The following is a 25,169-nucleotide window of genomic DNA, read 5'->3' as shown; positions in this document are numbered from 1 at the left end:
ATTACAAAGTATTAAGGAGGAAAATTGATCAGGGAAGCAAAACAGAAGATGAAAAGTAATCACTCGATTAGTGGTCAAATGGCTTGAAGTCCAGATGGAGATCCGTGACAAGTGGTGTCCCTCAGAGGTCTGTACTGGGACCAGTGCTGTTCAATATCTTTATCAATGATATTGACAACAAGATTGAGTGCACCCTCAGCAAGTTTGCAGATGACGCCAAGCTGAGTGTTGCAGTTGCCACACTGGAAGGACAGGATGTCATCCAGAGGCACCTGGACAGGCTGAAGAAGTGGGACTCTGAGAACCTCATGAGGTTCAACAAGGCCAAGTGCAAGGTCCTGCACCTGGGTTGGGGCAATCCCCTTTTTCAGTACACGATGGGGGATGACGTGCTTGAGAGCTGCCCTGCAGAAAAGGACTTGGGGGTGCTGGTTGATGAGAAGCTCGACATGAGCCAACAATGTGCGCTCGCAGCCCAGAAGGACAACTGTATCCTGGGCTGCATCAAAAGAAGCATGGCCAGCAGGGCGAGGGAAGTGATTCTGCCCCTCTACTCCTCTCTTGTGAGACCTCATCTGGAATACTGTGTCCGGTTCTGGAATCCTCAACGTAAGAAGGATATGGAGCTGTTGGAACGGGTCCAGAGGAGGGCTACAAAGATGATCTGAGGGCTGGAGCCCCTTCCCTACAAGGACAGGCTGAGAGAGTTGGGCTTCTTCAGCCTAGAGGAGGCTCTGAGATCTTATAGCGACCTTCCAGTAACCTGGAGGGGGCCTGCAAGAAAGCTGGAGAGGGGCTATTCATAAAGGCTTGTGGGGATAGGACAAGGGGAATGGATACAAACTGGAGAGGGGCAGATTTAGACTAGACATTAGGAAGAATTTCTTCACTATGAGAGTGGTGAGACACTGGAACACATTGCCCAAGGAAGTTGTGGCTGCCCCATCCCTGGAGGTGTTCAAGGCCAGGTTGGATGGAGGCTTGGGAAGCCTGATTTAGTGGGAGGTGTCCCTGCCCATGGCAGGGGGATTGGAACTAGACGATCTTTAAGGTCTCTTCCAACCCTAACTATTCTTATTCTATGATTCTGTGATTCCTTAAATTAAGATGTGTTCACCTCTCTCTTACCAGCCTCTCCAGATCCAAGTGATTTCATTCAAAATTGAAGTAAAGCTTCCCATCCTCAAACGCCCTGTATCTGTTTTGGGCGAAGTGTTAATCAATTGATGAGACAAGAACTTCCACTGATAGAAAGAAAACCATCTTAAACAGCCATAGGAGTTCAACCAAAACACTGACAGCAAGCAGAGGGCTTCTTACAAATGCACTATTCACCACATAAATGCTTTAAAAAAAAAAAAAAAAGTGAGTAAACAGGGCACTGAGGTGAAGGGAAGATGTCACCCCAGGCTACAGCCCAGGCTAGGAATCTATTCCACAATTTTTTTATTTCCAACAGCAGCTTGTAGCAAACACTTTGGAGAACTCCATCAGAAGGCAAGGCAAGAACAGGCTGGTTATTCCTTTGCTATTGCTACTCAGCTCATCAGAAGACAAGATACCCAATTCTGCCCTCCCTAGTGCAAATAATGAATATTTTGTAAGGACAACAGGCGGCTTAGAGGGTTTTGGGGTTTTTTTGCAATATGCCAAGTATTCTGGCTCTACCAAGTTTTTCAGCAGCTGCTTAAAGGTAAATTAAGGTAGAGTTTAAAGGTACATTAAGTAGCCATGCTAGTGCAGGATCAGAGTTTGCTACCTTGCAGAATGGCATCTGTGTTCAAGCATCCCATATAAATTCCTGTGTCACCTGAACAGGACACAGGTGCAATCACAAGAGGCTCAGTTTAAAGCTGTGTATTACACAAACGTCTTTCCATAAAAGGGAAAAAATAAGGCACATCTAAGTTAGACTACATAAAATTTGCATTTTATCTTTTAAGTTGTTGGTAAGGTGCTTTTTTTGCCACACTACCTGGTATTTTTCAGGATGCTTATTTTCTGTGCACCTCACTATTCAAACAATTCAAAGCAATCAACTTAGTAGGGTTTGTGAAAGTACCCAAATTTCATGATGCTTAAAATTCCTATTTGCATTTCAGAATTATCTGGGAAACCAGTACATGCTCCCAAACAGAGCTACTTGTTTTCGCTTTAAAATAATTTCTGATTTTTTTGAGAACAATTGTTTTCTAGTAGCAAGAAATGCAAAACAAACCATAATTAAGCTATTTATATTCCCTATTCATAGAGCCTTTCCTCAAAATAGCTCAAATACTTTGAACAGAAAAATTATGAATAGGAATAAAAATAACAATCTACATGAGTCATGCAGCTGAGATGCTGAACATCCAACATTCAACATACACTTAATAGTAGATTTAGAATGAAGAAATGGTGAAATGAGCCTCTCAGCTGGATGCTCAGGGCCTGTGTTCATTCCTACAGCAGAAACTCAAGCCCTCAGCCTGTTACTTTTCCAGATCCTGAGGAGATGCAGTATTGCACTAGTCTCTTTGGGTTTTTTTCACCTGTACTCTAAGAAAAGAGCCTGCCTGCAAGTTATTTTCTAAGGCATTTCAAGTTCTCTTAAGGAATCTTTTGTTATTTCTTCTGTCTTTCCCCCTTTCATGCATTATCCTATGAAGACTGTAATCCTTTCTGTTAGATCTTTTGGTTCCCCTCAATCCAAAAATAACTGTGGCAATCACATCGCTTTTCATATTAAAATAAAGGCCAAAATCACTGCTAAAAAGGGATAGTAAAGGATTGAGACTTAAAACACCCCAAAAGAACAGAGAACATTAATCAGTCAACTATTTCTTTTCTAAAAGGTGAGTTGAAATAGCGAGCACATGGTTCAGATGGTGCAGAAAAAAAACCAAACTGTTTGCAATAACCGCTTTCCAGCTTAGCAACAGGAAAGCTTCCCTGCTTCTTCAATGCATGGACTGTCTTGGCAAAGAGAAAAGCATCTTTATTCTCTGTTGCCAACCTCCAGCCTTTACTGTTTCAATCTTCCATCCTCCAAGCAGCTCTCTGCAGATTATGGACTAACACTTGGAAAAGCAACAGATGGAGATAACCAGTAAGTAGCAGGTCTGCAAATAAGACAGAGCCATGAGGTTAGAAGGAAGAAAGGAAATGAAAATCAACTGGTCTTAACAAAACCCCTTGCTAGTGATGAGATTAAGAATTTAGGCAACAAAACTTAGAACATTAGCATTAAAGAAAGATAAGATAAAAATGAAGAAATCGAGTTCAATATTTTCCTAGAAGTTATAATAACTCTCTTGCTTTACTTCAACTGGAGGATTGTTTCATATAAGTTACATGTTATAATACACCAGGATCTTTTCTTCTTGACAAATTTTAAGCAGCTTCACAGATTGTATAAATGTATGTGTGTGTGTGCAAATGCATTTCTCACGAAACTGTGAAAGCCTATGAATTGAAATGTATTCCCATTCCCTAAAAGAAAACATGCATATTTTCAAATTCAGTCTTAAAAGAAAAAGAATCATCTGCAACTACAAAAGGGATTTTTAGAAACTAGTTTTAAAAAGTTATTCAAATTAACGTTTAATAAAAGCAGCAGAAGCTGACAGCTACCCTGCCAGGGTTCATGAAAATATCACTCTCTCAGTGATCACTAGTGATTGGCAGCAAATGTTTATTTCTTCTTTAATCAACAAATAAGCTAATACTCTTTTCTAGTCAGACATACTCAAAACGTTCAGCAACGATACTGCTGCTCTTTTTTGCTGCAGGCTTCACATTTTGAAGCATATACTAGCACTTGAAGTTGCAAACAATTGCCACACAATCTGGCTGTATCTTCATCTGAATTCTAAAAGATGCTTACACCTCCAACACCACTCATAGATGTGTCGAGCTTGCTTAAAACTTGTGCTCCATCTTCTGAACTCTATTTTTCTTGTAACATGGTGTCACCATTCTAAACCAGAGTCTTGACCCCCATCATGCCCTATGGATATGAAAAATAGCCAAGGGGAGGGGTAAAACCAAACCACCCTGAAATCTAACTCACATAAAACCAGTGTATCAAGTCTAACTTCAGTAAAAACATTGCATCAAGCATAAACAGTATAATAAGAGTCGATAGAGAATAGATTTGGTATGTGATAGAGGGTATTTGTGTATACATCTATGTGTATATATATATATATATACACACCTATGTGGACATGTATAGAGAGAGTTGCAATCTGTAATCTTTATGGGTCCCTGCCAACTCAAGCTATGCTATGAATCTGTGATCCCCATACAGAAAGTCTATGTGATGGATTATTAAACAGCATTCAGCTACATTAGTTTTCCAGGTTTATACAACTGTAAAACTAGTGTCAGAGTATAACTGTGGGTAATGCAGCCACTGTTAGCTTCTGTCCTTTTAGCTGATTAGTTTATTTTTTTTTAATATGGAAGGAAAAACATGTGGTGTACATTCAGTCTTTTTCTTTATACAGTTGAGTAAAATTTTGTTTGCTACCTCGCAGTCTTACTGTTAGAAATCAAGACGAGGAGAGAGCAAGGAGAACATCTCATGAACTCCAAGCAGAGGGTATTCCAAACTGTGAGGAAAGGTATGGTCTTTACTATGTGCTCTGTTAAGCTAAAATGAAACAAACCAAACACACCATACTAAATTTAAAAGTGAATTACCTGAAATGCAGACTTAACTTCTGTTATCTGTCATTTATGCTGAATTTGCAGTCACCTGTCTCTTATCTCCTAAAGAACCAAAGGTCTCATCTAAATTTTTTGTACATTGTTTATACGCAGCATGAAATCATATCCCCACTTCAATAACATGGCAGCTCAAAACCAGCATTATAGAACATAGAATAAATACAAAGGGGACCTCAGATCCTCCCAAAAGTCAGTCAACTGTCTCTTCAGAATTGTTCAAACGGGTAGAAGAACCTGTAAAACTGTAATAAACAGGAGGATGCTTTTTATGGGGTTTCATTGGGATCATTGCTTCTCTCTACATATTTTCACTCAATTTTCAACAAAGACTGTTAGGTATAGAAAAAATGCTTAGCTGTAGCAGAGACTTCTTTGTTGCAATTACTTTGAGGAGTAAACTGCAATTTCTGCATGAAAGTGCAGGCGATCATCTGCATTTGAGCTTTTGAGAAGCACACTTTCAAAAAGCATCTTGCAAATATGTTTAGTTACTAGATTTTTTACTTCCATAGTTCTGATAAAGAATTAAGAGACCCCATAAACCTTGTCATTTTTTTTTCCATTGTGATGGCAGATGCCTCCTGCCGTCTGCAAACAGTTCGAGTAACAATCATTTATTTCTCTCGTCCTCTCCTTCCTCTTCAAGCCCTGCTCCTACTCTTGAAGAAGTAAATGCCTGGGCTCAATCATTTGACAAGTTGATGCTTACTCCAGCTGGCAGAAATGCATTTCGTGAATTCCTACGAACAGAATTCAGTGAGGAAAACATGCTTTTCTGGATGGCCTGTGAGGAACTAAAACAAGAATCCAACAAAAGTGTCATTGAAGAAAAAGCAAGACTAATTTATGAAGATTATATTTCTATCCTTTCTCCAAAAGAGGTATATTACTTCCCCCAATACATTCTTTGATGCTGCTTTGCAGTTAGTCCTAATGTGATTAAAGCTACACCACCACTCAGGGAGAACATTCTTCCCCCACATCTCACTGTCATCAGGTAGCGATGTTTTGGCATGCTGCTGTGACGTCTTGATTCGAGGCACAAATACACAGATGACCGTTTCATCCATGCTAAACTTCAGCTTTATTTGTTGGACAAGCCTATTTCTTTTTTATTTGCACTAGAAAAGGGGGTGTGTGCATCTCTCCAAACACATAGTAATCACAAATAAAGTGTTATTTGCAAAGCACAAATTGCCCAAAGAGCAGCTGACAAAATATGGCATGGAAGAGACACATTAACTTCCTGAAAATTTTCAAAGCTCTTTGTCACCTGCCTGTTAGCAAATGTGTCAAGTTTCAAAAACACCTTAGTTCGGTTTGGGTATTATCCTGCCAAGCAGGCTGGAATTTTAAGCCTTCCAATATCCTTGCAAAATTCAAACTTAATTGTTTGCAGTGCAAGCTATATTTTTGTACTTATAAAAGTACGATTTAGTCAGTCTACCCTATCTAGACTGATATTGTCCTGCAGAAACTAAAGCCCTGCAGAAAAAAATTTTACATTACTTGTATGGAATCATTATATAGCCATACCCGTGGCTCACATCAATTCACCCTGCTTTTTAACAGGAATTTGATTAAGCGACAGCTTCCCAGGTTACAGTTTCCATCTGCGTCATACTGCTTACTCCAAATTCAGTCTCTTCACAACAGCACTAACTCCCAAGGAAATGAACCATCACAAAAAATTACAAATCCTCTCTACTACACAGCAGGAAGTTGGTTTGGAAATAGTCCACCATTCTCTCAGGTTTCAGTCATAAGGGGATTGCAGGAAGCCTTCTTCAAAGTATGGTCACCTCAGTGAGAAAATTTCTCTGTCCATACTCAAGAGATTAATACTTCCAAATTTCAACAATCATTTTTGCCTAAGTATATTTTTAGTAGTTTTTACACTGTTGAAGGACAGCAGCCGAAATGGTTAAAACCAACTACTTTTTCAAGGCAATAAAGCAAACCTAAAAACCCATATGTACTATGCACCAGTATTAATTATGTGACTTTATTTTAATATGCAGGTCAGTCTGGACTCCAGAGTAAGAGAAGTTATTAACCGAAATATGCTGGAACCCTCACAACATACCTTCGATGACGCACAGCTTCAAATTTATACCTTAATGCACAGAGACTCCTACCCACGGTTTATGAACTCTGCTATTTATAAGGATTTGCTTCGGTCCTTATCTGAAAAATCCATTGAAGCATAAGATTTTTTCTTAAATGTATTTATTTTAAAACAAATGGAACTCTGGGCTACACCAGTTCACAGGGAATTTAGAATTAATCAGATATTTACCTGAAAATAACTCAGGCAAGTTTTACTACAGACTGAATAATTCAAACCCGCACAAGGCTCTGACATAATCAGCTAACTACAGTTTCTGATCAAATTCAGTGTTACTTTGCAAAAGAGAATGAAGAGAATGAAGAGAAAATGTTGTTGTTCAAAAAATGCAGTATTTTTTCAAACGCAGCACACAACTCGGATGCAAATCTGTTACAGCGTATGTCTGAGGTACAAATGCCAACTGAGCATGAAAACAGAATTTTATTTTTAAGTGGAGTGTTAGAATTCTCTCGAAAACCAAACCAGTTAATCCATTTGCACTGTGACCAAAGTGGAAACAGTACTGTCAATATCTGAGTTATATTAAACCAAGTTTCACCTATTGTCCGAACTGTATCTGGCACAAGTACACTCCACTTGTCTTGGTATATTTAATGTGTGTATGGTGCACTAATGGAAATCAGTATGGCAATCTCAAGTTTACGAAAGCTAATGGTTGAAATAATGCTGCCTATAAAAACCTTTTGCTGAAGAATTGTTATTTTACTACTAGAGTCTGCTGAAAGCATTTTTAAGTTCATATTGTTGATGTTTATAAATTATTTACTTAAGAGGAAGAAGAGTCTGGGCATTTAAATTCTGAAATAAAGCACAAGAATTCTCACATATTCTTCTCTTCCCTTGCTAGGTACATATGAGAAACATTTCAGTGTTCACTCTCAGAAAGACTGCAGTATCACATCTTGGGTTTGTACATACTAAATCCTGCTATTACCTGACAGATCTTTTAAGTTTTCTGGTACAGATGCTTATACACTGAACTGATAAAAGGGGGAAGCTGCATCTATTGTGCTCTGATGTAGCACTATTTTAGACTGTTGGAAAGAAAAGCAACAGCTCTATCTGCTAATAAACCACACTCATTTACAGTATCCACAAAAACATTACACTTCATTTATGATCATATCTCAAAATCAGTATTCACAGGAAGTACTTGGAAGAAAGTAAATTGAATCCACATAATCTATTCGTAGATGTGTTATTCTGTTATTAGAATAGCTTCTTTACTTTAAATTAGAAGATTCACTACAATTCCACTGATTAAACTTTGGAGTCTATAGTGGAATTCCATTAAATTTTATTCTTTCCCGCACATTTAAATGAATCAAATGACACATATAAGTAGGAACAGGACATATAGGGCACGGGGGGGGGGGGGGGGGGGGAACTTAGAAGGGGTACCAGCGAAGCACAGTTCAGTTAAATTTACTGTAGCCTTTCTAAAGCCTACTCTTTGCCTAATTCCAGCACCACTGAAAAGCATAAAATGGGTCTGTCTCTGAATATAGGAAAGGGAAATAACAAGACAGAATTTAGGAGATCAATTTAATTCCTTCCTCAATGCACTCGGCAGGAGGCACGTTCACCCCTTACTGCATTCACATTATTAAAACAAATAATGACAAGACTTTCATTACACAGCACCACAGGCGAAGACCCAATATACGCTAAGTTGACAACAATAACTATGGACCAGTTACCATCATCGTCTCCCAAAAACAAAGCACCATTCAACATGCCAGCACAAAAAAAGTAAACCAAAAAGCTTGAGAGACAGTAAAACAAAGTGCTTTTGCTCTCTGTAGCACAACACTGGATGACTAAGAGGAAGCCCTTCTATACACCATTATTTAAGACATGGTTCAACTGCAACCACTGAAGGTATCGACACTGCTTATCTCAGATGAATTTGTAGGAAACATATCCAAAGCACTATCATACAATCTCAGTTTACTTAAAAGTATTGCATAACAAGGAGTAACTTCAACAAAGCAAACTAGACATATCAGTAAGGCAGCGTTTATAGGGAGCTTGCAGTAAGACTGACAATGCAGCGCTTGTTTTAATCAGGGCAGGTAAGACTGCTCTAAAACTCTTAAGTTGACAAAGTTTAACTAGGGCAAATCTAGCTTGCTGGAAATTTCAGACACATACATCAAAAAAGTTCAAAGTGTGTCATTTCATGAAATGAAGGATTTTATTTCTTTTAAGTTCTCTCTCCTTCCTGCAAAGATACCTCATTAAGAGCTGGAAGACAGATTGAAGAGTGGGACTTTATATCAAACAATATATTTTATTATTCTGCAAGAAAAGGAAAGAAAAAGATGCAATGTAATCAGAGGGGAGAGAAAACTATATTAGTTTGGGCAGTTTTATGGTTCACATCAGATGATTAAAAGAAGAAAATAATAACTTCTAAGCAATTAAAATTCTCTGCATTACAATTTGCTGACAGTTGCAATGCACACCTTTACTGAAAAGTCTTAAGTTTTCTTATGGTTTAGGTTTAAGTTTACACCCAACACCAATGGGAGAATGCTTGTCTCTAGACAACATGAGTATCTCTCAAAAAAACCCCACAAACAACCCAAAATCCAAACAAACATAGCAGTTCAGTGAAGTTCCTGGTGACTAGATAAAGGGAAAAATTGCACCCATTTGTAAAAATGGTAGAAAAGAGGACCCTGGGGACTACTGATCTGTCAGCACCACTTCTACACTTGGGAAGATCACGGAGCAGATACTCCTAGAAGCTATGATAGGGCACATGGAAGACAGTGAGTTGAAAAGAGACAGCCAGCATGGCTTCACCAACAGCAAGTCTTGCCTGACCAACATAGTGGCCTTCTGTGATGGAGTGACTACATCAAGGGACAAGGGAAGAACAAATGGATGTCATCTATCTGGACTTCTGTGAGGCCTTTGACATGGTCTCCTCAACATTCTTCTCTCGAAATTGGAGAGATATGGTAGTGTTTAGTGGATCAAGAACCAGCTGAATGGTTGAATCCAGAGAGTAGCGGTCCATGGCTCAATGTCCAGATAGAGATCCATGAAAAGTGGTGTCCCTCATGGGTCCATATTGGGACTGGTACTGTTTAATATCTTCACCAATGACACAGACAGTGGGATCAAGTGCACCCTCAGCAAGCTGGCAAATGACATCAAGCTGAGTGCTGCAGCTGACATGCCTGAGGGATGTTATCCACAGGGACTTGCACAAGCTCAAGAAGTGGGATCACATAAGCCTCATGAAGTTCAACAAGGCCAAGTGCAAGGTCCTGCACATGGGTTCGGGCAACCCCTCCCATAGAGGACAGGCTGATAATTAGGGTTGTTCAGCCTGGAGAAGAGAAGGCTCCAAGCAGACCTTATAGTGACCTTCCAGTACGTGAAGGGGCCCTACAAGAAAGCTGGGGAGGGACTGCTAGGCTTGTAGTGAAAGGATGAGGGGGAATGGCTATAAATTGGAGAGGGGAAGATTTAGACTAGACATTAGGAGGAAATTCTTCACTATGAGGATGGTAAGGCACTGGAACAGGTTGCCCAGGGATGTAATGGACACCCCATCCCTAGAAGAGTTCAATGCCAAGTTGGATGGGGCCTTGAGCAGCTTGATCTAGCGGACGTGTCCCTGCCCATGGAGGAAGACGTTGGAATTAGATGATCTTTAAGGTCCCTTCCAACTCAAACCATTCTATGATTCTATGATCAATACAGGCCAGAGGATGAAGGGATTGAGAGCAGCCCTGCAGAGGAGCTGGAGGCACTGGTGAATGAAAAGCTGGACTTGTGCCAACAACGTGCACTTGCAGCCCAGAAGGCCAACTGCATGCTGGGTTGCATCAAAAGCAGCATAAGCAGCAGGCCAAGTGAGATGATTCTGCCCCTCTACTCTCCTCCCCTGAGACTCCAGCCTGGAGTACTGCATGCACCTCTGGAGCCCTCAGCACAGGAAAGACGTGGACAGGTTGGAGCAGGCCCAGAGGAGGGCCACAAAAATGACTAGAACTTATTTCTATGAAGAAAGGCTGGGAGAGCTGGGCTTGTTCAGCCTGGAGAAGACTCGACTCTGGGGAGGCCTTTCAGTACTTAAAGGGTTCCATAAGAATGATGGGAACAAACTTTTTAGTGCATTGTGATAGGACAAGGGGTAATGGTTCTAAACCAGAAGACGATAGATTCAAACTAGGTATAAGGAATAATTTTTTTTACAATGAGTGTGGTGAAACACTGGGATAGAGTGGCCAAAGAGGTGGTAGAAGCCCCATCACTGGAAACATTCAAGGTCTGGCTGAAGGGGCCTCTAAGCAACCTAATCTAGTCGAAGACCTCCCTGTTCATTGCTGGGAGTTGGACTAAATGACCTTTAAAAATCCCTTCCAACCCAAGCTATTCTATGATTCTATAGGCAAGCTGTTACAAGAATAGCAGGAGAAAACAATCATATTGACACAAGATATTATTTATAATTCATCAAGTAAGAAATTATCACAAAGTCAATTTATCCTAGCTTGAAAATAAGCATGGTTGGTTTGTCTTGGCATTTATCTAACTGCAGGATGTCATTAAGCTCTAACAACTTTCCAGTCCACTGGTATGCTTTTTTCAATGTCTGCACTTCACAAACTAATAACTCCCACAGAACATGCTTACTGTTAAAGATTGCTCTTTTTTCACCAGCCTGCTAAGCAGTATTAAAATTGCATGGGCTCCTTCAGCCAACATATTGTGCTTTACGCTGACCTTTAAATTCCAAATTCATTAGCACAATACGACCGAAATAAAAAATTTATATATGTATATCCTGAAGGGCTCCAATATATAAAGATAGGTGAAAATTTATCACACAAGCATCATGTACTTATGCACTTCTGATTACAAAGCTTATCTGATAAACAGAAAGCCATGAGAGAAGACTATCATAGCATGAAGAAATTTTTAAACAAGTTTCTTCAAGAAGTGCTTAAAAACGCGTGCCTTCTTCCATGAAAGGTATCAGTATCATACAATTACATTAATGAAAGATTTTTCTATGCTAAAGATGTAACTAAATTAATCCCAAACCTTGTAAAACTGTAAAACAATTCAAGATTGGTGATGGTCTAGTGAAACAAAAGCTAACATAGAGCTGCACAAAATTGTACTGAAGAGGTGAAACTTCTCAGGTTTATTTATATGAATGACTACTAATGACGTATTTCAAAAGGCAGGCGTTTGAAAGGTAATACAACCACTTTTTTGAGAATGAAGACTTCATGTTGATGAATTGAAGTTCCATCTAAGCTGGTATGGGTCGCAAGTTTCAATTTAAAATTCACATATATGACAAGTGGAATCCTGAACTTTGAATAAAAAACAGGTACTTCACAACACTTGGAAAGTGCAATAGGGCTTCAAAGTGGGATTTACAAAAGGCAAGATCATTGAGCAGATATTTACTTTCTGCTTAGTGCTAGTCAAAAAGAATCATTCAGTACAAGGTATTTTAAACCCCACACTTTCTTCTGCTCAAGTTAACAGAATCGTATATGAGGAAATGCCTTCTAACTAAGGATGTGGAAGGTGTGTTTTCTGACCTGCAGAAACCTCTAGCCTTCCTTCTACAAGAAGGATGACATCCTTAAAGTTCTACACACATACACTTTAAAAGGAACATGGTCCCCTCTTTCTCTTTACTAGATTACTGTGGAAACCAGCATAGGTTGTAAGGGTAACTACGTTCCAATCTCTTTCTTCTGAGAGAATTAAAATGTCTATAAAGGTAATAAACAAACCTGCTGTTCTTGCACAGGAGAGATTAATCACCAGTTCTGCCAGCACGTCTCACTGCATGAAATATCCTAACATACTGGGTCAGTCATAGCAGGACTGAAGCTTAGTAAGTCAGTCAGCCAGCTGGGGAAATGAGATTCAGACCCAGCCCATTTCTACATCTCTCTCCTGTACATCCTTCAAACTGCATCCTTTCCAATAGAGGAGGGCAATTTCAGACAACTGGGAAAACCAAAGCACCCGTTGAACAGAAGTGCATCAAAAGCTCACTGCCAGGCAGTTTTATTTTTGGATTTGAGTGATTAAAATGAAGCATGAATAGAATACAGGCAGCTATGATTTGGTTTTGATATAGTTCTTAGACTTCTATCTTTCACTGCAAGAAAGAAACTGTTCATTTTACCTCAGGGACAGAAGAAAGAAAGTGTGAAGGCTGTTGCCACAGCCATAAGGTAACATTAGGTGAAACTTTTTATTTGAACTCCTATTTGGATACACCTACACCAAAGAAAGCACTACCGCAGTTCCAGTTCTTTCAATAAAGTCCAGATATAATTCACTAAGTACAGAAATACAATTACTATATTTTCTCAAAAGGTCATTTTTTTAAGTGTCACAGTCAGACATAAAAATTTAGTATAACGAAGGTTATGCAAACCAACCTGTGCCTGCCCTTTATAAGTGTTGTGAATAGCTCAAACAAAGCAGTATTTGTATCATTCCACATATAGAAAAGACCATAACTTCAACAATTTATTCACACCTGCAAGTCTGTGATTGACACTGGATACTCCACATGTCAAAATTCAGTTAATGAACAAAGTGAATGTCATTTATACGAAATTAGTTTAATATTACCTCCTCAGCCAGTTTATATTGTGGTGAATTGGTTAGCTGGTGTTATTTGGACAGCCTACAACACAATGCCTTTGCTTATTTATAAAGTCTAAACCTAACTCGGTTGTCAAGCATGTTAAGCAAAACTGAACATTCAAATCAGATTTAACCAACTATTTTAAGACATGCCTACAAATAATACCTACTAATGGAATGTAAAATACACTCTTCTGGCAATAACGTATATGTTGCCTTGATCAAAGCCGATTACATTTATAAGCTTCATCAACCATTGAAAAAGAGGTCATCATGTCCACTAATGAATTTTCGAATCCCATGACTATAAATTTAGTCCTAATTCATAAACAGTTTCTACAAACTAGACAGAGAAACAAATTGTGATTTAGTTAACAACTGAGTTTAACTTAATTAGCTTAAGTTAGATACCTTTTCTCTTTGCAAAACCAGTAAACACAGCAGCAAGAAACAAATTCCATTCTTTCAACTGAACAAATGTGGGGAGGAGAATACATATGGGAGGAGCATGTATATCTCAGACCGCACAAAATACAGTACATTATTCATGTAGTTAGAAAAAAACAAGCCAATTACTAAATTGTTTAATTGGTAAAAGTTTAATGCCAACTTACTTATAAAAATGAAAAAATATTTTAACATTCACCATATAATTGAGCAACCTTGGCCCTGGCCCTACTGACTATCAGCTACAGGAAGGCATTTAAGGAAATGATGGCTGTGTCAAAACAAAGGCTAACTTCAGGCATGTATTCTGCTTTGAAACAACAACAAAAAAAAGAAAACAAACCCCCAAAAATCTCTCATTTGCAGGAAGCTAGATGCTTAGCCTAGTTTTTAAAGCTAATTACAAAATCCTCTTTCATACTGGTCCAGACGTCTTGACAATTTCTTCTTCTAACAGAACTGTCAAAAGAAAAGAATTTTTATGAGATCTTCATACAGCGTATTTCTAAATCTTTGCAAGAAGGAACAGAAATATGACACCACATTTAGGATATGGAAATTACTAGTTAAAGCATTTGCTTATATCATAACAATTCCTTCACTCAAGCATCTTTACATGGACACTGCTGTAACCACAACCTCACAGAAGGCTTTTTCCCCAGCTACTGCATGAAACAATTTCTAAGCTTTATAAATTGGTTAGATATCTTGCAGCATAGACTGGAACAATATTCAGTAATAAGATATGTAGAACACATGCAGAAAAGAATTTTTTTGAATGCAGTAATCTTCATGTATACTGTGCAACATGGTTCTGCAGAGCTGCAGCATTCTTAACACAGAAAGATAACAAAATAAGGGTATCATGCTTCATATTGCATGTGATCACATCTTAGGTCGTAAATTTCACATTTCAGTGTTTCTCTACTTTACTGGACTACCAGTACTCCTCAGAAGCTCTTATAAATCCCATTTCCTACATTTAAAAAAAAAATTAAATCAAGTCATCACTACGCTCCACTTATCCCTATACAGGATACAGCAGTGGTCAGCTGTTTGTTATTTTTTTTGCTTGCCCCTTCTTTTCACAATAGCAAAAAAAAAAAAAACCAAGGAAAAACCAAAAAGTTCTAAAAAGGCCTATTCCACTATTCAAAGCAGAGATTAAAAACAGTTTAGAATATCTTTGAGAGAAGAAAGAGAAAACACAGTGATCAACTTGCCACAACTTTGTATGGCAAAGCAGTGTAACTAAATGTCACAAGGACTAAGTCAATATCTCACCTTTTCTCCTCCTTTTCTACCACTCTACTTGTGTCATCTCACACTTTCAGTCAAAAATACTTTTCTAACCAAAAGCAATTTTGCAATCTCAACATTTAATATCAATAATGGGCTAAGAAATAACCAAAAGTCAATAGAAACTCATTTGTCATTTACTGTAAAACAACATTAAGTATAGAGCCTGGCTGTTTGCTTCAGATATGCAGAGCAGTCTAACAGCCTTACCTTCCATCTGTTTCCACATTCATTACAGACAACAAATGTTGTCATGGGTTCATCAGCACTGCGGGTTTGAACCTTTGGCAAAGGCAAGAGCCAGAGTGGAAAAGAAAAATTAGTATCTTCAACTTTTGTTAGTATGTGTTCAATGTAAAAGGTTTAAAGTAAAAATTTAACATTAAGGAAACACATTTGGATAAAAATAAAAGTTAACTTTCCATATCAGTTAAAACTGTTTCTTTGTCTAGACTATAAAGCAATCAAATTTACATTCTGACAGATTTAGAAGCACTAAAATATCAATTTTGTCATAGAAACTGCACATACCTCTAGGAAAAGATTCTGCAGTAAAACTATGTTCAATACAGCTTTACGTATGTTTACTAATGCAAGGCTTCAAAGCCTCATGACTGAAAAGAGTTTTTTACTTAAAGCATCTGATATGCAATATTAAATTATAAATGCAGCTGATTCTATGATCAAAATTACATGCCCTGAAGCACTATTTAACAAACTAAAGCCCTTCTTGCACATACTTCCTAATTAAAATAGAAAAAGATTGTAGGAATGATTGTAAATCAGGGTCTAGTGTTAGTCAAATGGTAGATTTTATATATGTATATATATATTTTTATATGCATGTGTCATTATTTTCTGCCATTTATTTGCTCTGTAAAGAAAGGTTTACACACATTTACACAGAGTAAATTAGCTCTCCTCCACATAAAATCACATTAATATGGTGTAACAAAAAGAATTAACAAAAACTCAGCATTGCAAAGAAACTGGTGTTTCAGGCTATATAGATACTCAGCTTCCATTTACACCAAAGCTTTGGTAAATTTATACAAACATTCTTTATGTAAGCACACTTCAGCACATCTTCACATCTTTTTTAATTTGAACTTTTAACAAAATGCTAACATTTTTTATTACAGCTTTTTCTCTCTGACGTATTCTTTATATAGGACAAGTTTCCAAGAAGGAAAAGAAGGAGTCTTAATAACCACATACCTGGGTATATGTACAATTCTTCTTTTTGCACTTGCCACATGTAAACAAATCAGTTTGAGTACCTCCTGTTTTAGCCATCTGGTGCTCTCTGATAGCTTCTTTGGTCAGATTTTTGCGCATTTCCTTCAGTTCATCACTTGCCATCTCCTGTTATGCGCAAAAGAGCAGACACTTTACTGGAGAGCTTTGAACAAGTCATTACCATTGTGCAAGCCCAGACCATTCTCAATTTAGAATCCATGAACAACAACTCTGTTGAAGAGCAAAGAATTTTAAACATTTTAATTTCACAAGACTGAAGTTGGGATTTTTCACAGCACAGAAAACATGTTGTTTTGGTTTTTTTTACACAGCTGGGAAAAAAGAAAAATCAGCAAGCGTTACAACAAACACCTAGAAACATTTCTACACAAAAGCATGTGTGAAGGTCAGCAATGTAATACAGAGACAAGGTACAGGAGGGCTTAAATGCTCTCCTGAGAATGTAGGTCAGATCTTTGCATAATTATCCTGTTGACCTACAGAAGACTATGATAGGAAAAATTTACACTATTTTGACTCTTTCTATATTTGTACTGAGAAATACAGTACAGCTGTAATTTACCATATGTTACCAGAAGTCATATACACTTAGGTTCAAAACACTAACCGATGAGCTCAGATTCACCAATTTTCTTTTTCTTTTACAACAGTTCTGGTTTGCAGGGTCTCTACAATATACAGTCATCAAGTGTGCACAGCAAAAACAAGACCTTCCATTTTTCTCCAATAAAGTTTTATTCCATCACACACATATGTGGAATGCAAATCTTGTACTAATGCTGTTTCACTTCAGAAGTAATCTTAACACTAACGGATCTTTTAGCCATTATAATTTTAATCCAAGACATTAATTAAAACAAAGAACAGGCACTGGACCACACAAAACATTTGTTTGTGCTTATGTATATAGACACATAGAAGGCAAAAACTCAAAATATGTACTGCAAATAAAATCTACTGTCCTTTACACATTCTTTTATCAGTCTCTGTTTGCTCTAACCTTTTATGTAAAGCTATGGAAAGAAAACCAAACCAAAACACAAGCCTCTTTCCTTCAGAATAAAGCTAGACAGGATTTTCATTACTTGATCATAAATTTAATTTATTTCAGTCTCCAAGATACTCCTTTATACCTGATGAGGGGTGGGGGAAGAATCCAATACATACAAGTAGAACTACAAAAGTGACACCAGATGTTAAGCATACATTTCTTTTTCCCCCAAAAAAAATCTACTTTATTTGACTTCCTAGACTGATTTTGATTTGTAAAGACAGTAACCATCTGAACAGAAATTTCTATTCAAGTGTCCTAAATGTTCTTTCAATAACAAAAATTTAATTTGATTTGAAGGGCAAACCTCCTAGTTTATTTCCCCCATCATTTATGGCTTTTTCTACTTACCGTGAAGAGTTTCCTTCAAGAACATTGAAAGTGTGCTGTCAAATTTGAGATAAGCTTTAAATGAACACTGAAAATGCCAACTGGAGAGCAACTGATCTTAAAAACCAAAGCACTGCACCTTGTATAGGAGAGGATAGCATTCGAAACAAAAAACAAGACAGGCCAACACTGACATGCCCAGAAAGGTAAGTAAGTAAGCAGCTTGGAGTCACTAACCAGACATAGGTATTCTTGAAGCAAAAAACTATCACCAATACATCACGTGGCCTTTCAAAAACAGCACGACTTACCCTCCTTCAGGAACTTTGTACACAACAGCTTACCTGCCTTCCAACTCAGAGACAAAATCCAATACTCAGATACCATTATCAGGCACCACTGTTATTCCTTCTGCCCCAACACAGCCCTGTCTAATACAGACTGTGCAAGTCAATCTTTCAGAATTGTGAGTAGCTTATGTAAATTATTTTTATGGCTAATAAATACAGGCCAGGATTTTAAGTCCAACATAGAAACAGTCCAAAGACCTATGCTTTACTTACCTCTGCTGTCATTTTGGCAAACTTGTCAGGAGGAATGTTCCCGCATAACACATTTTTCCTTAGGTTAGGATTCTTCGCATCCTTCAGATTTGCTATCCTACTTCGTACCCTATTTTTGTATTTCATATCAGTGTTTTTTAATTCTTGAAAAATAGGTGCTTTGGATGTAAGGAGCAAAACATTAACAGGGAAAACAGAGCACTATAAAGGATTCATTTTGGGAGGCAACTTTTCTAAAGCAAAGTACTTATCCACTGTTTACTAAGCCCTTTCCCCTCATCCCAACCTCAATTCAAATCAACAGTTATTTTCCTGTTCAACACAGCAGACTTCACATCCTTCTGCAGCCTAATCACAGTCTAGCACATGGTCAGTGAAACAAATTATTGAGTAGTAGGATCTCAATTGACTGTCACCCATAAGCTTATGTCCAGTTTCTTGACCTCATCCTAATCATTAATTGATTTCTAAACCAAATATTCAAACACTGGCAGCTCACTAAGAGAATTTTAAAACAAATTTGCAACAGAAACAGAGCATTCCTTAACAGGAATGGTGGCTGACTTTGATGATCGAAGGACAGACATTAGTAAGTTAGAATCATGAAGCTTAGATTATTTCTATGCCTAAGAACACATTCTCAAAAAACACAACCCTGAAGTAAAAAGATGCCTAGATCTCTGCTCTGTAACTACTCAAACACTGCTAGCAGAACAACCCTTCCGAAAATTCCAAATAAACTTGTAGAAAACAAAATAAATATATTGGGAAAAGACTAAAACCATTAACAAGAAAAGATTATAAGATAACATAGAAGAGCCTAGAATTTTGTCAGAATGGTTCAGTAAGATACTGCTGCAAGGAAAACACACTGAACTGAAAAAAAACCCACGCAAGCTCACCTACACACATTCCTACACGTTTTAAGGCAAATCACTTAGGTTGTGCTGGTTTTTTAAATGCTAAATTTCTGTACTGATATGCCGAACAGTTTGCTATTTTTGTATGAAATTAAGTAAAAAAAAATTCAATAAATAGAATTTTAACATTATCAACACTTAAAAAATACTGTTGTTGTAGAGCACATAGATGTACAAAGGATATCTTCTTCAATCTGAGAACCCAGCTCTTCCTCATCAGCACCAATAGCAATGTAATCATCTGGGGAAAACAAATATGAAAATATTAGCCACCATATAATCTCAATGTTCTAAATCCCTGAGACCCCACTAAAAACTCAGACTCGGCAAATTATGAAACAAATGCAGTAAAAGTTCCTTTTGTATGGGAAAGTTAAACTTATGGTACACTTAAACTTTCAAAACTTTGTTAACTCATTCCTTGGAAGAACAAAAATAAGTGCTCAGGAGCTTGTGGGGCTCATTGATAGAGTTTTAAACTAGATGTTAAAGGGGAAGGGATGATATCAGGTTTGGCTATGACAAGCTGCGAGAGGAAACACAACGGTTTGAGAGATAGGGTGCTGGTATGAGCTTTCCACCTGCTGCCCCAGGGCATGCTGGGGATGCGGCAGCACAGCTGAAGTCCTGTGGAGACAGCTGAAGTCCTCAGGAGCAAGAGGCTCCTGAGGCAGTAGGTGCCAGGAAGGAAACTTCCACAGAGCATCTTAAGGGAAATAAGGGGTCTTCCACTAAAAAGGCAATGCGGCCAACAGCCCAGCTGAAATGCTTCTATATGAACACACACAGCTTCAGCAACAAACAGGAGGAGCTGGAAGCTACCGTGCTACTAGAAAGCTATGATCTGGTTGCCATCACTGAAACTGTGTGGGATGAATCCCATGACGGGAGTGTGGCTATTGATGGCTACAGGCTGTTCCAAAGGTGGCTGACCAGGAAGGAGGGATGCACTCTGTATCAGGAAATGCATAGAGTGTGAAGAGCTGTCTTTGAAGAGCAGCCACAAACAGGTTGAAAGCCTGTAGGTCAGACTAAAAGACAGGCAATAAAAAGAACCTTGTGGATGATGTGATTGAGACTAGCCCTGCAAAGAAGGACTTGTGGGTGCCAACCGATGAGAAACTCAACATGAGCTGGCAACGCATGCTCACAGCCCAGAAGGCCAACCGCATCCTGGGCTGCATCAAAAGAAGCACGGCCAGCAGGTCAAGGGAGGTGATTCTGCCCCTCTGTTCCTCTCTTGTGAGACCTCATCTGGAGTATTGTGTCCAGTTCTGGAACCCTCAGCATAAGAAAGATATGGAGCTGTTGAAACAGGTCCAGAGGATGGCTACAAAGATGATCAGAGGGCTGGAACACCTCCCATACAAGGACAGGCTGAGAGAGTTGGGCTTCTTCAGCCTGGAGAAGAGAAAGCTCCGAGGAGACCTTATAGCGACCTTCCAGTCTACAGAAAAGCTGAGGAGGGACTGTTCACAAAGGCTTGTAGTCATAGGACAAGGGGGAATGGGTAAAAACTGGAGAGGGGCAGATTTAGGCTTGACATAAGGAAGAATTTCTTCACCATGAGAGTGGTGAGACACTGGCACAAGTGAAGTTGTGGATGCCCCATCCTTGGAAATGTTCAAGGCCAGGTAGGATGGCGCCTTGAGCAGCCTGATCTGGTGGGAGGTGTCCCTGCCCATGGCAGTGGGGTTGGAACTAGATGATCTTTAAGGTCCCTTCCAACTCAAACCATTCTATGATTCTATGTGAAATGAAGAGCAACAGACATTTAAAAAGTAGAACAACTCTAAATCTTCCAACAAAACCAAAAATTCTGGCATCTCGTTGCAAACAAATAACAAAAGCCTTTGCTATACAGAAAACTATTAAATGTTCTCATAGGCTTGGCAAACACCCATCTCCACAGCCTATCTGTATGTAGAATAGACTACTATAAAAAGAAAATATTTTGTATTGAGTTTCATCAGTTCTTTCAGTCCACACAACAGAATCATAAGCAATTAATGTCTTGCACGTAAGAGGAAGATTTCATTTACTACATAATAATTAAATAACTAAAACAATATAATTAAGTATTTTTAAAAATGCAAAGCAGAGATGTGTCATGAAACATGTAAATTAGAAGAAATAAACCATAGCAATCTTGACAACAATGCAACACTTGACCTAAAATGTCTCATAATAATTGTTTACTGTTTCTGACCAAAACTCTTACTCATAAAGACTTTCCAAGATAGCTTAGGACAAATTAATACAATGTGCTTTTTCCTCCCCATTTTAGTATGGACATATTTGAACAAGTAATCCAAACACCATTATCTCCTTCAATCTCATGCAGAAGACCACAAAACCCAGAACATAACTTTATTTTTTCAGACTAGCGTTCAACCCATGGATGATCAGTTTCTCTGTGCCGAATAAAATAATACAACAAAAAGAGTTCTTGAAAAACTAAAATCAGGACTACAGAGAATTATGACTAGTAAGATGCCATAAGCAACCTTCTGGTCACAAATTACTTTAGAAGTCTATGAACTACATACCCAAACGACCATAAATTCATTGTCTTAGTCAGCTTTCATCACTGTCTGTATCTGAATTTATGTGAATTAAGAAAGAATAAGAGTGAATAGGGTAAAAATGGATGATTCAGAAGTCCGCTCACACTGGGTCAGATTACACTGAGCTAAGAACAGAGGAACGGGAACTAGGTTATAAATTCTGGTAGAAGAGAAGGATTCACAAGAAAAAAAAAATTAGGTCATTCTGAGGAGTCCAACTTGTAGCATATCATTCAATTTGTGGGTTTAAAAACACTCTAGTATACATGAGGAGAAAAAAAAAAAACCAAAAAAACACAACAGCCAAGGAATTTACAAATGCCCAAAAGTGAAGAAGATAAAGCAATATAATTTTAAGTAACTTATTGCGAGTATCTTAATGAAACAAAGATAAAATCAAAACAGGAAGGCAACCTTCAAAAAACAAAATCTGGAAGGCCTAGAGGATGTCTAGTATAAGAAAGACAGGCATGTATACAGTGGCACTCTCAGTCAGAGATAAGACAAAAAACCCCAGAAGCTTCCACAAAAAGATTTCAATGAGGCACTGTAGAAAAGACATCGGATGAACAGAAGCCATAAGAAATACCACATCGTCAGCAACAAAAATGTATTTCAACACACTCCCATTGTGTCAAGGTTACTCATTACTTGCAGCTTGGGTGAACTGGCCTACAGGTATATACACACAAATGGGCATAAATAGAGTCCTATGGACAGGAGAAATGCAAGAGTGTGAAGAACTGAAATAGAGAAGAAAGAAATAGTTAAACTTAAAAATGTAGCCTACAAAGCTTACCTCCTGTTCTGAGAGCTGCAGAGAGCATTTCTCTACATTTCATTCGTACAGAATCCGAAGTACTTGGAGCCCGGGGAAAAGAAGGGATGAAAGAATTTGAGGGAGCACTACCCTCCTCCTTCCTGCTGCTGGAATTGCTACTTGAACTGCTAAATAAGGCAAAAAGAAAACTAATATTAATAGGTTTTCCCTTTCTCAAAAATAATTATTCCAGGGCAAAACACAGGTTTCAGCTATATCCATTTGGTGGCATTCCAAAATAAAAACACAGGCAACCTTTTTAAAGCTACTTATAGCTCTAGAGCCAATACAGTTTTTAAAAGTGTCCTTGGAATATTCAGAGTATTCCACACAATAGACACAGCAGACATTTCATTCCATTATGTGGCATAGAAGTTCTAATTCAGTTCTCTACATTAACACTAAATCTTTCCCCTGTCTCGTCCCCAGAACTCTACTTTAAAAAGCAGTGAAGACACATCACACTAACATTCAGTCTGCAGTGAATGCACTGCACTAAGTCTTAATACTGCACTAAAGTGGTAGCACAGTAACAAACGAGCAATGCAGCTTTGCAAATTGCAAACCAAAAAGTTTTCAGCTTGTAACAGGACAAATCATTAGAGGTTAAATTTCAATTTGAAAACAGCTGCTGGAAACAGATTCACTAAAACCAGAAATGCACAGAAGAAATGGGCTTGCAGATACTATTTTGCAAACATTCTTCAGCTCCTGTAGTGTCATTAACATGGGCTTATTTTTCTGATAACGTATATTTTGTGTTTATAAAAAATAAGCACAGAATAAGATTGTTTATTAAACATGAAAGCTAACAAACAAAAATAGTATTCTAAACCTCTAACATATGCAGTCACCATAAAGCTGTGACTGAGAGTTATTTTACAGTTCCCAAAGCTCAGTGCTAGTATTAAGAGAGGAAGGAATATTTGACAGATGAGACGGATGCAATAAACAGTATCTAGTCTGGACATATCTTGACCTGTGGCTTTCATCTTTTTTTTTATGTCAGCAGCAGCAGGATTTACTTCCCTAACAACACACTATTTCTTGTAAAACTACGTATTTCAGAGAAGAATGTAGATCTCTAATATGACAAATTTGGACCAAATCGTTTAATTTATACTGAGTGAGATTATTTGTGTAGTCATGAAGACTTATACACCTTTCTTCTCTTGCTTCAGGGCTGTTTTGCGAGGAAGATGCAGGCTCCTTTTTCTTTTCTTCAGAATCTTTATCAGTTGAAGGTCCATCTGGAAATACAAAACATGAGAAATTCCTTCACCCAGAAATAGTAATATATTTAAAGCAGTGGCAAAATATCTTTGATCATTTCTCCTGAACCAGTTGGAAATGCTATCAGTTCCCACTCTCTGCTTTGACCTTCTCTTGAAGCACAGCTTTCTACTCCTCAACACTTTCCCCAACCCAGCAAATAGAAAATATAACACTTCAGATCCTTTGAGTCAAGTCCAGCATCTGCTTAAACTGGCAGTGAAGACATGATGAAAATGTAGACTTTTATGATTTATTTTTGCCAACTTTGGTGCATGAGGTAGATAACTTTTTAAACTACTGCATCAGGTCTCTCAAGTTAGTCTTTCATGTTTGGGACTTAAGTCCCTACTAAGTGTCATTCTTTTTAATTCTATTCATAGGATTTCTACCAAAGGACTGAACCAAATGAAATTGTGGTGTGAAACCTACCATGGCTGCCAAAAAAATATAAAGATCATTTACATGTGCTTTTGAAGGAGTTTTCCAGACATTCACAGAGGATTTTCTGTGATAGCTCTTAAATCATTTGACTTAGTGTTTAAAAATATTTGAATTTGCTTCTCCCATACAGGCTAAATTTAATGATTTATATCCATTTTATTTTTACGAATTTTATATGAATAAAGATGAAAGCCTTTATTAAAAAGCACAATCAACACTTTAACTTTAGCCTAGTGAGAACACATACACCCTTCTATTGTAAAGATTAATTCAGAGTGTCTAAATTGAGCTTCTGCTTTCATTTGCTCACTAGAAAGGCCAGCTCTCCACCGCCTACAGAGAAAGTCCTAGCGAGATTGGCATCACTCACTGACAGTTAGATTTTGTGAATTCCTTTAAAGCCTCAGAAAGCTGCCATTACACTTCCCAATCTGTAGACACATATTGCAAACTTTAAAAAACTAAAAACAGATCAAGAAAAGGAAAGAAATATGGTAAGGCTCGGTCTTTTCCACAAAGTAGGTATCTAAATCCTTGTTTAGGCATCTAAAAGCATCCCAATTTCCAGAAGAGCCTCATTCCCACATTTCTCAGGGGAACTTGGAGGTAAGGAACACAAATTCAGCTCTCCCGTTCAAGCACTGAGCTTTACTTATTTTCTTTTCTTCCCTAGAAAAAAAATGTAGAAAATAACCATACTGGGT

General features: G+C 38.0%; 2 protein-coding genes across 6 annotated transcripts in view; one reads left to right on the top strand and one right to left on the bottom strand.

Annotated features, from left to right (window-relative positions):
- Nucleotides 1–13,253, top strand: part of RGS20 (regulator of G protein signaling 20) — a 45,292-nt gene extending 32,039 nt beyond the window's left edge. For all 3 annotated transcript variants that reach the window (XM_054057311.1, XM_054057312.1, XM_054057313.1), the window contains 3 exons: nt 4,521–4,607; nt 5,360–5,594; nt 6,735–13,253. In XM_054057311.1, the coding sequence (XP_053913286.1) occupies nt 4,521–4,607; nt 5,360–5,594; nt 6,735–6,923 (511 nt within the window). In that variant the 3' untranslated portion in view covers nt 6,924–13,253. The remainder of the gene's footprint in view (nt 1–4,520; nt 4,608–5,359; nt 5,595–6,734) is intronic.
- Nucleotides 13,254–13,255: 2 nt separating this feature from the next.
- Nucleotides 13,256–25,169, bottom strand: part of TCEA1 (transcription elongation factor A1) — a 30,296-nt gene continuing 18,382 nt past the window's right edge. The window contains exons 4-10 of one of the 3 annotated variants that reach the window (XM_054057317.1): nt 23,912–23,999; nt 22,729–22,874; nt 19,547–19,603; nt 18,443–18,597; nt 16,457–16,603; nt 15,449–15,520; nt 13,256–14,398 (exon numbers count right to left, since the gene is read on the bottom strand). In XM_054057317.1, coding sequence (XP_053913292.1) covers nt 14,390–14,398; nt 15,449–15,520; nt 16,457–16,603; nt 18,443–18,597; nt 19,547–19,603; nt 22,729–22,874; nt 23,912–23,999 — 674 coding nt within the window. In that variant the 3' untranslated portion in view covers nt 13,256–14,389. Of the gene's footprint in view, nt 14,399–14,461; nt 15,521–16,456; nt 16,604–18,442; nt 18,598–19,546; nt 19,604–22,728; nt 22,878–23,911; nt 24,000–25,169 lie in introns of those variants that run through there. The other 2 variants (XM_054057316.1, XM_054057315.1) reach the window with 2 other exon arrangements.

This window comes from Cuculus canorus, chromosome 2 (assembly GCF_017976375.1).
Source record: "Cuculus canorus isolate bCucCan1 chromosome 2, bCucCan1.pri, whole genome shotgun sequence".
NCBI lineage: Eukaryota > Metazoa > Chordata > Aves > Cuculiformes > Cuculidae > Cuculus > Cuculus canorus.
Note: the sequence above shows the minus strand (reverse complement) of the source record. Positions and strands in the feature narration are given on the sequence as shown.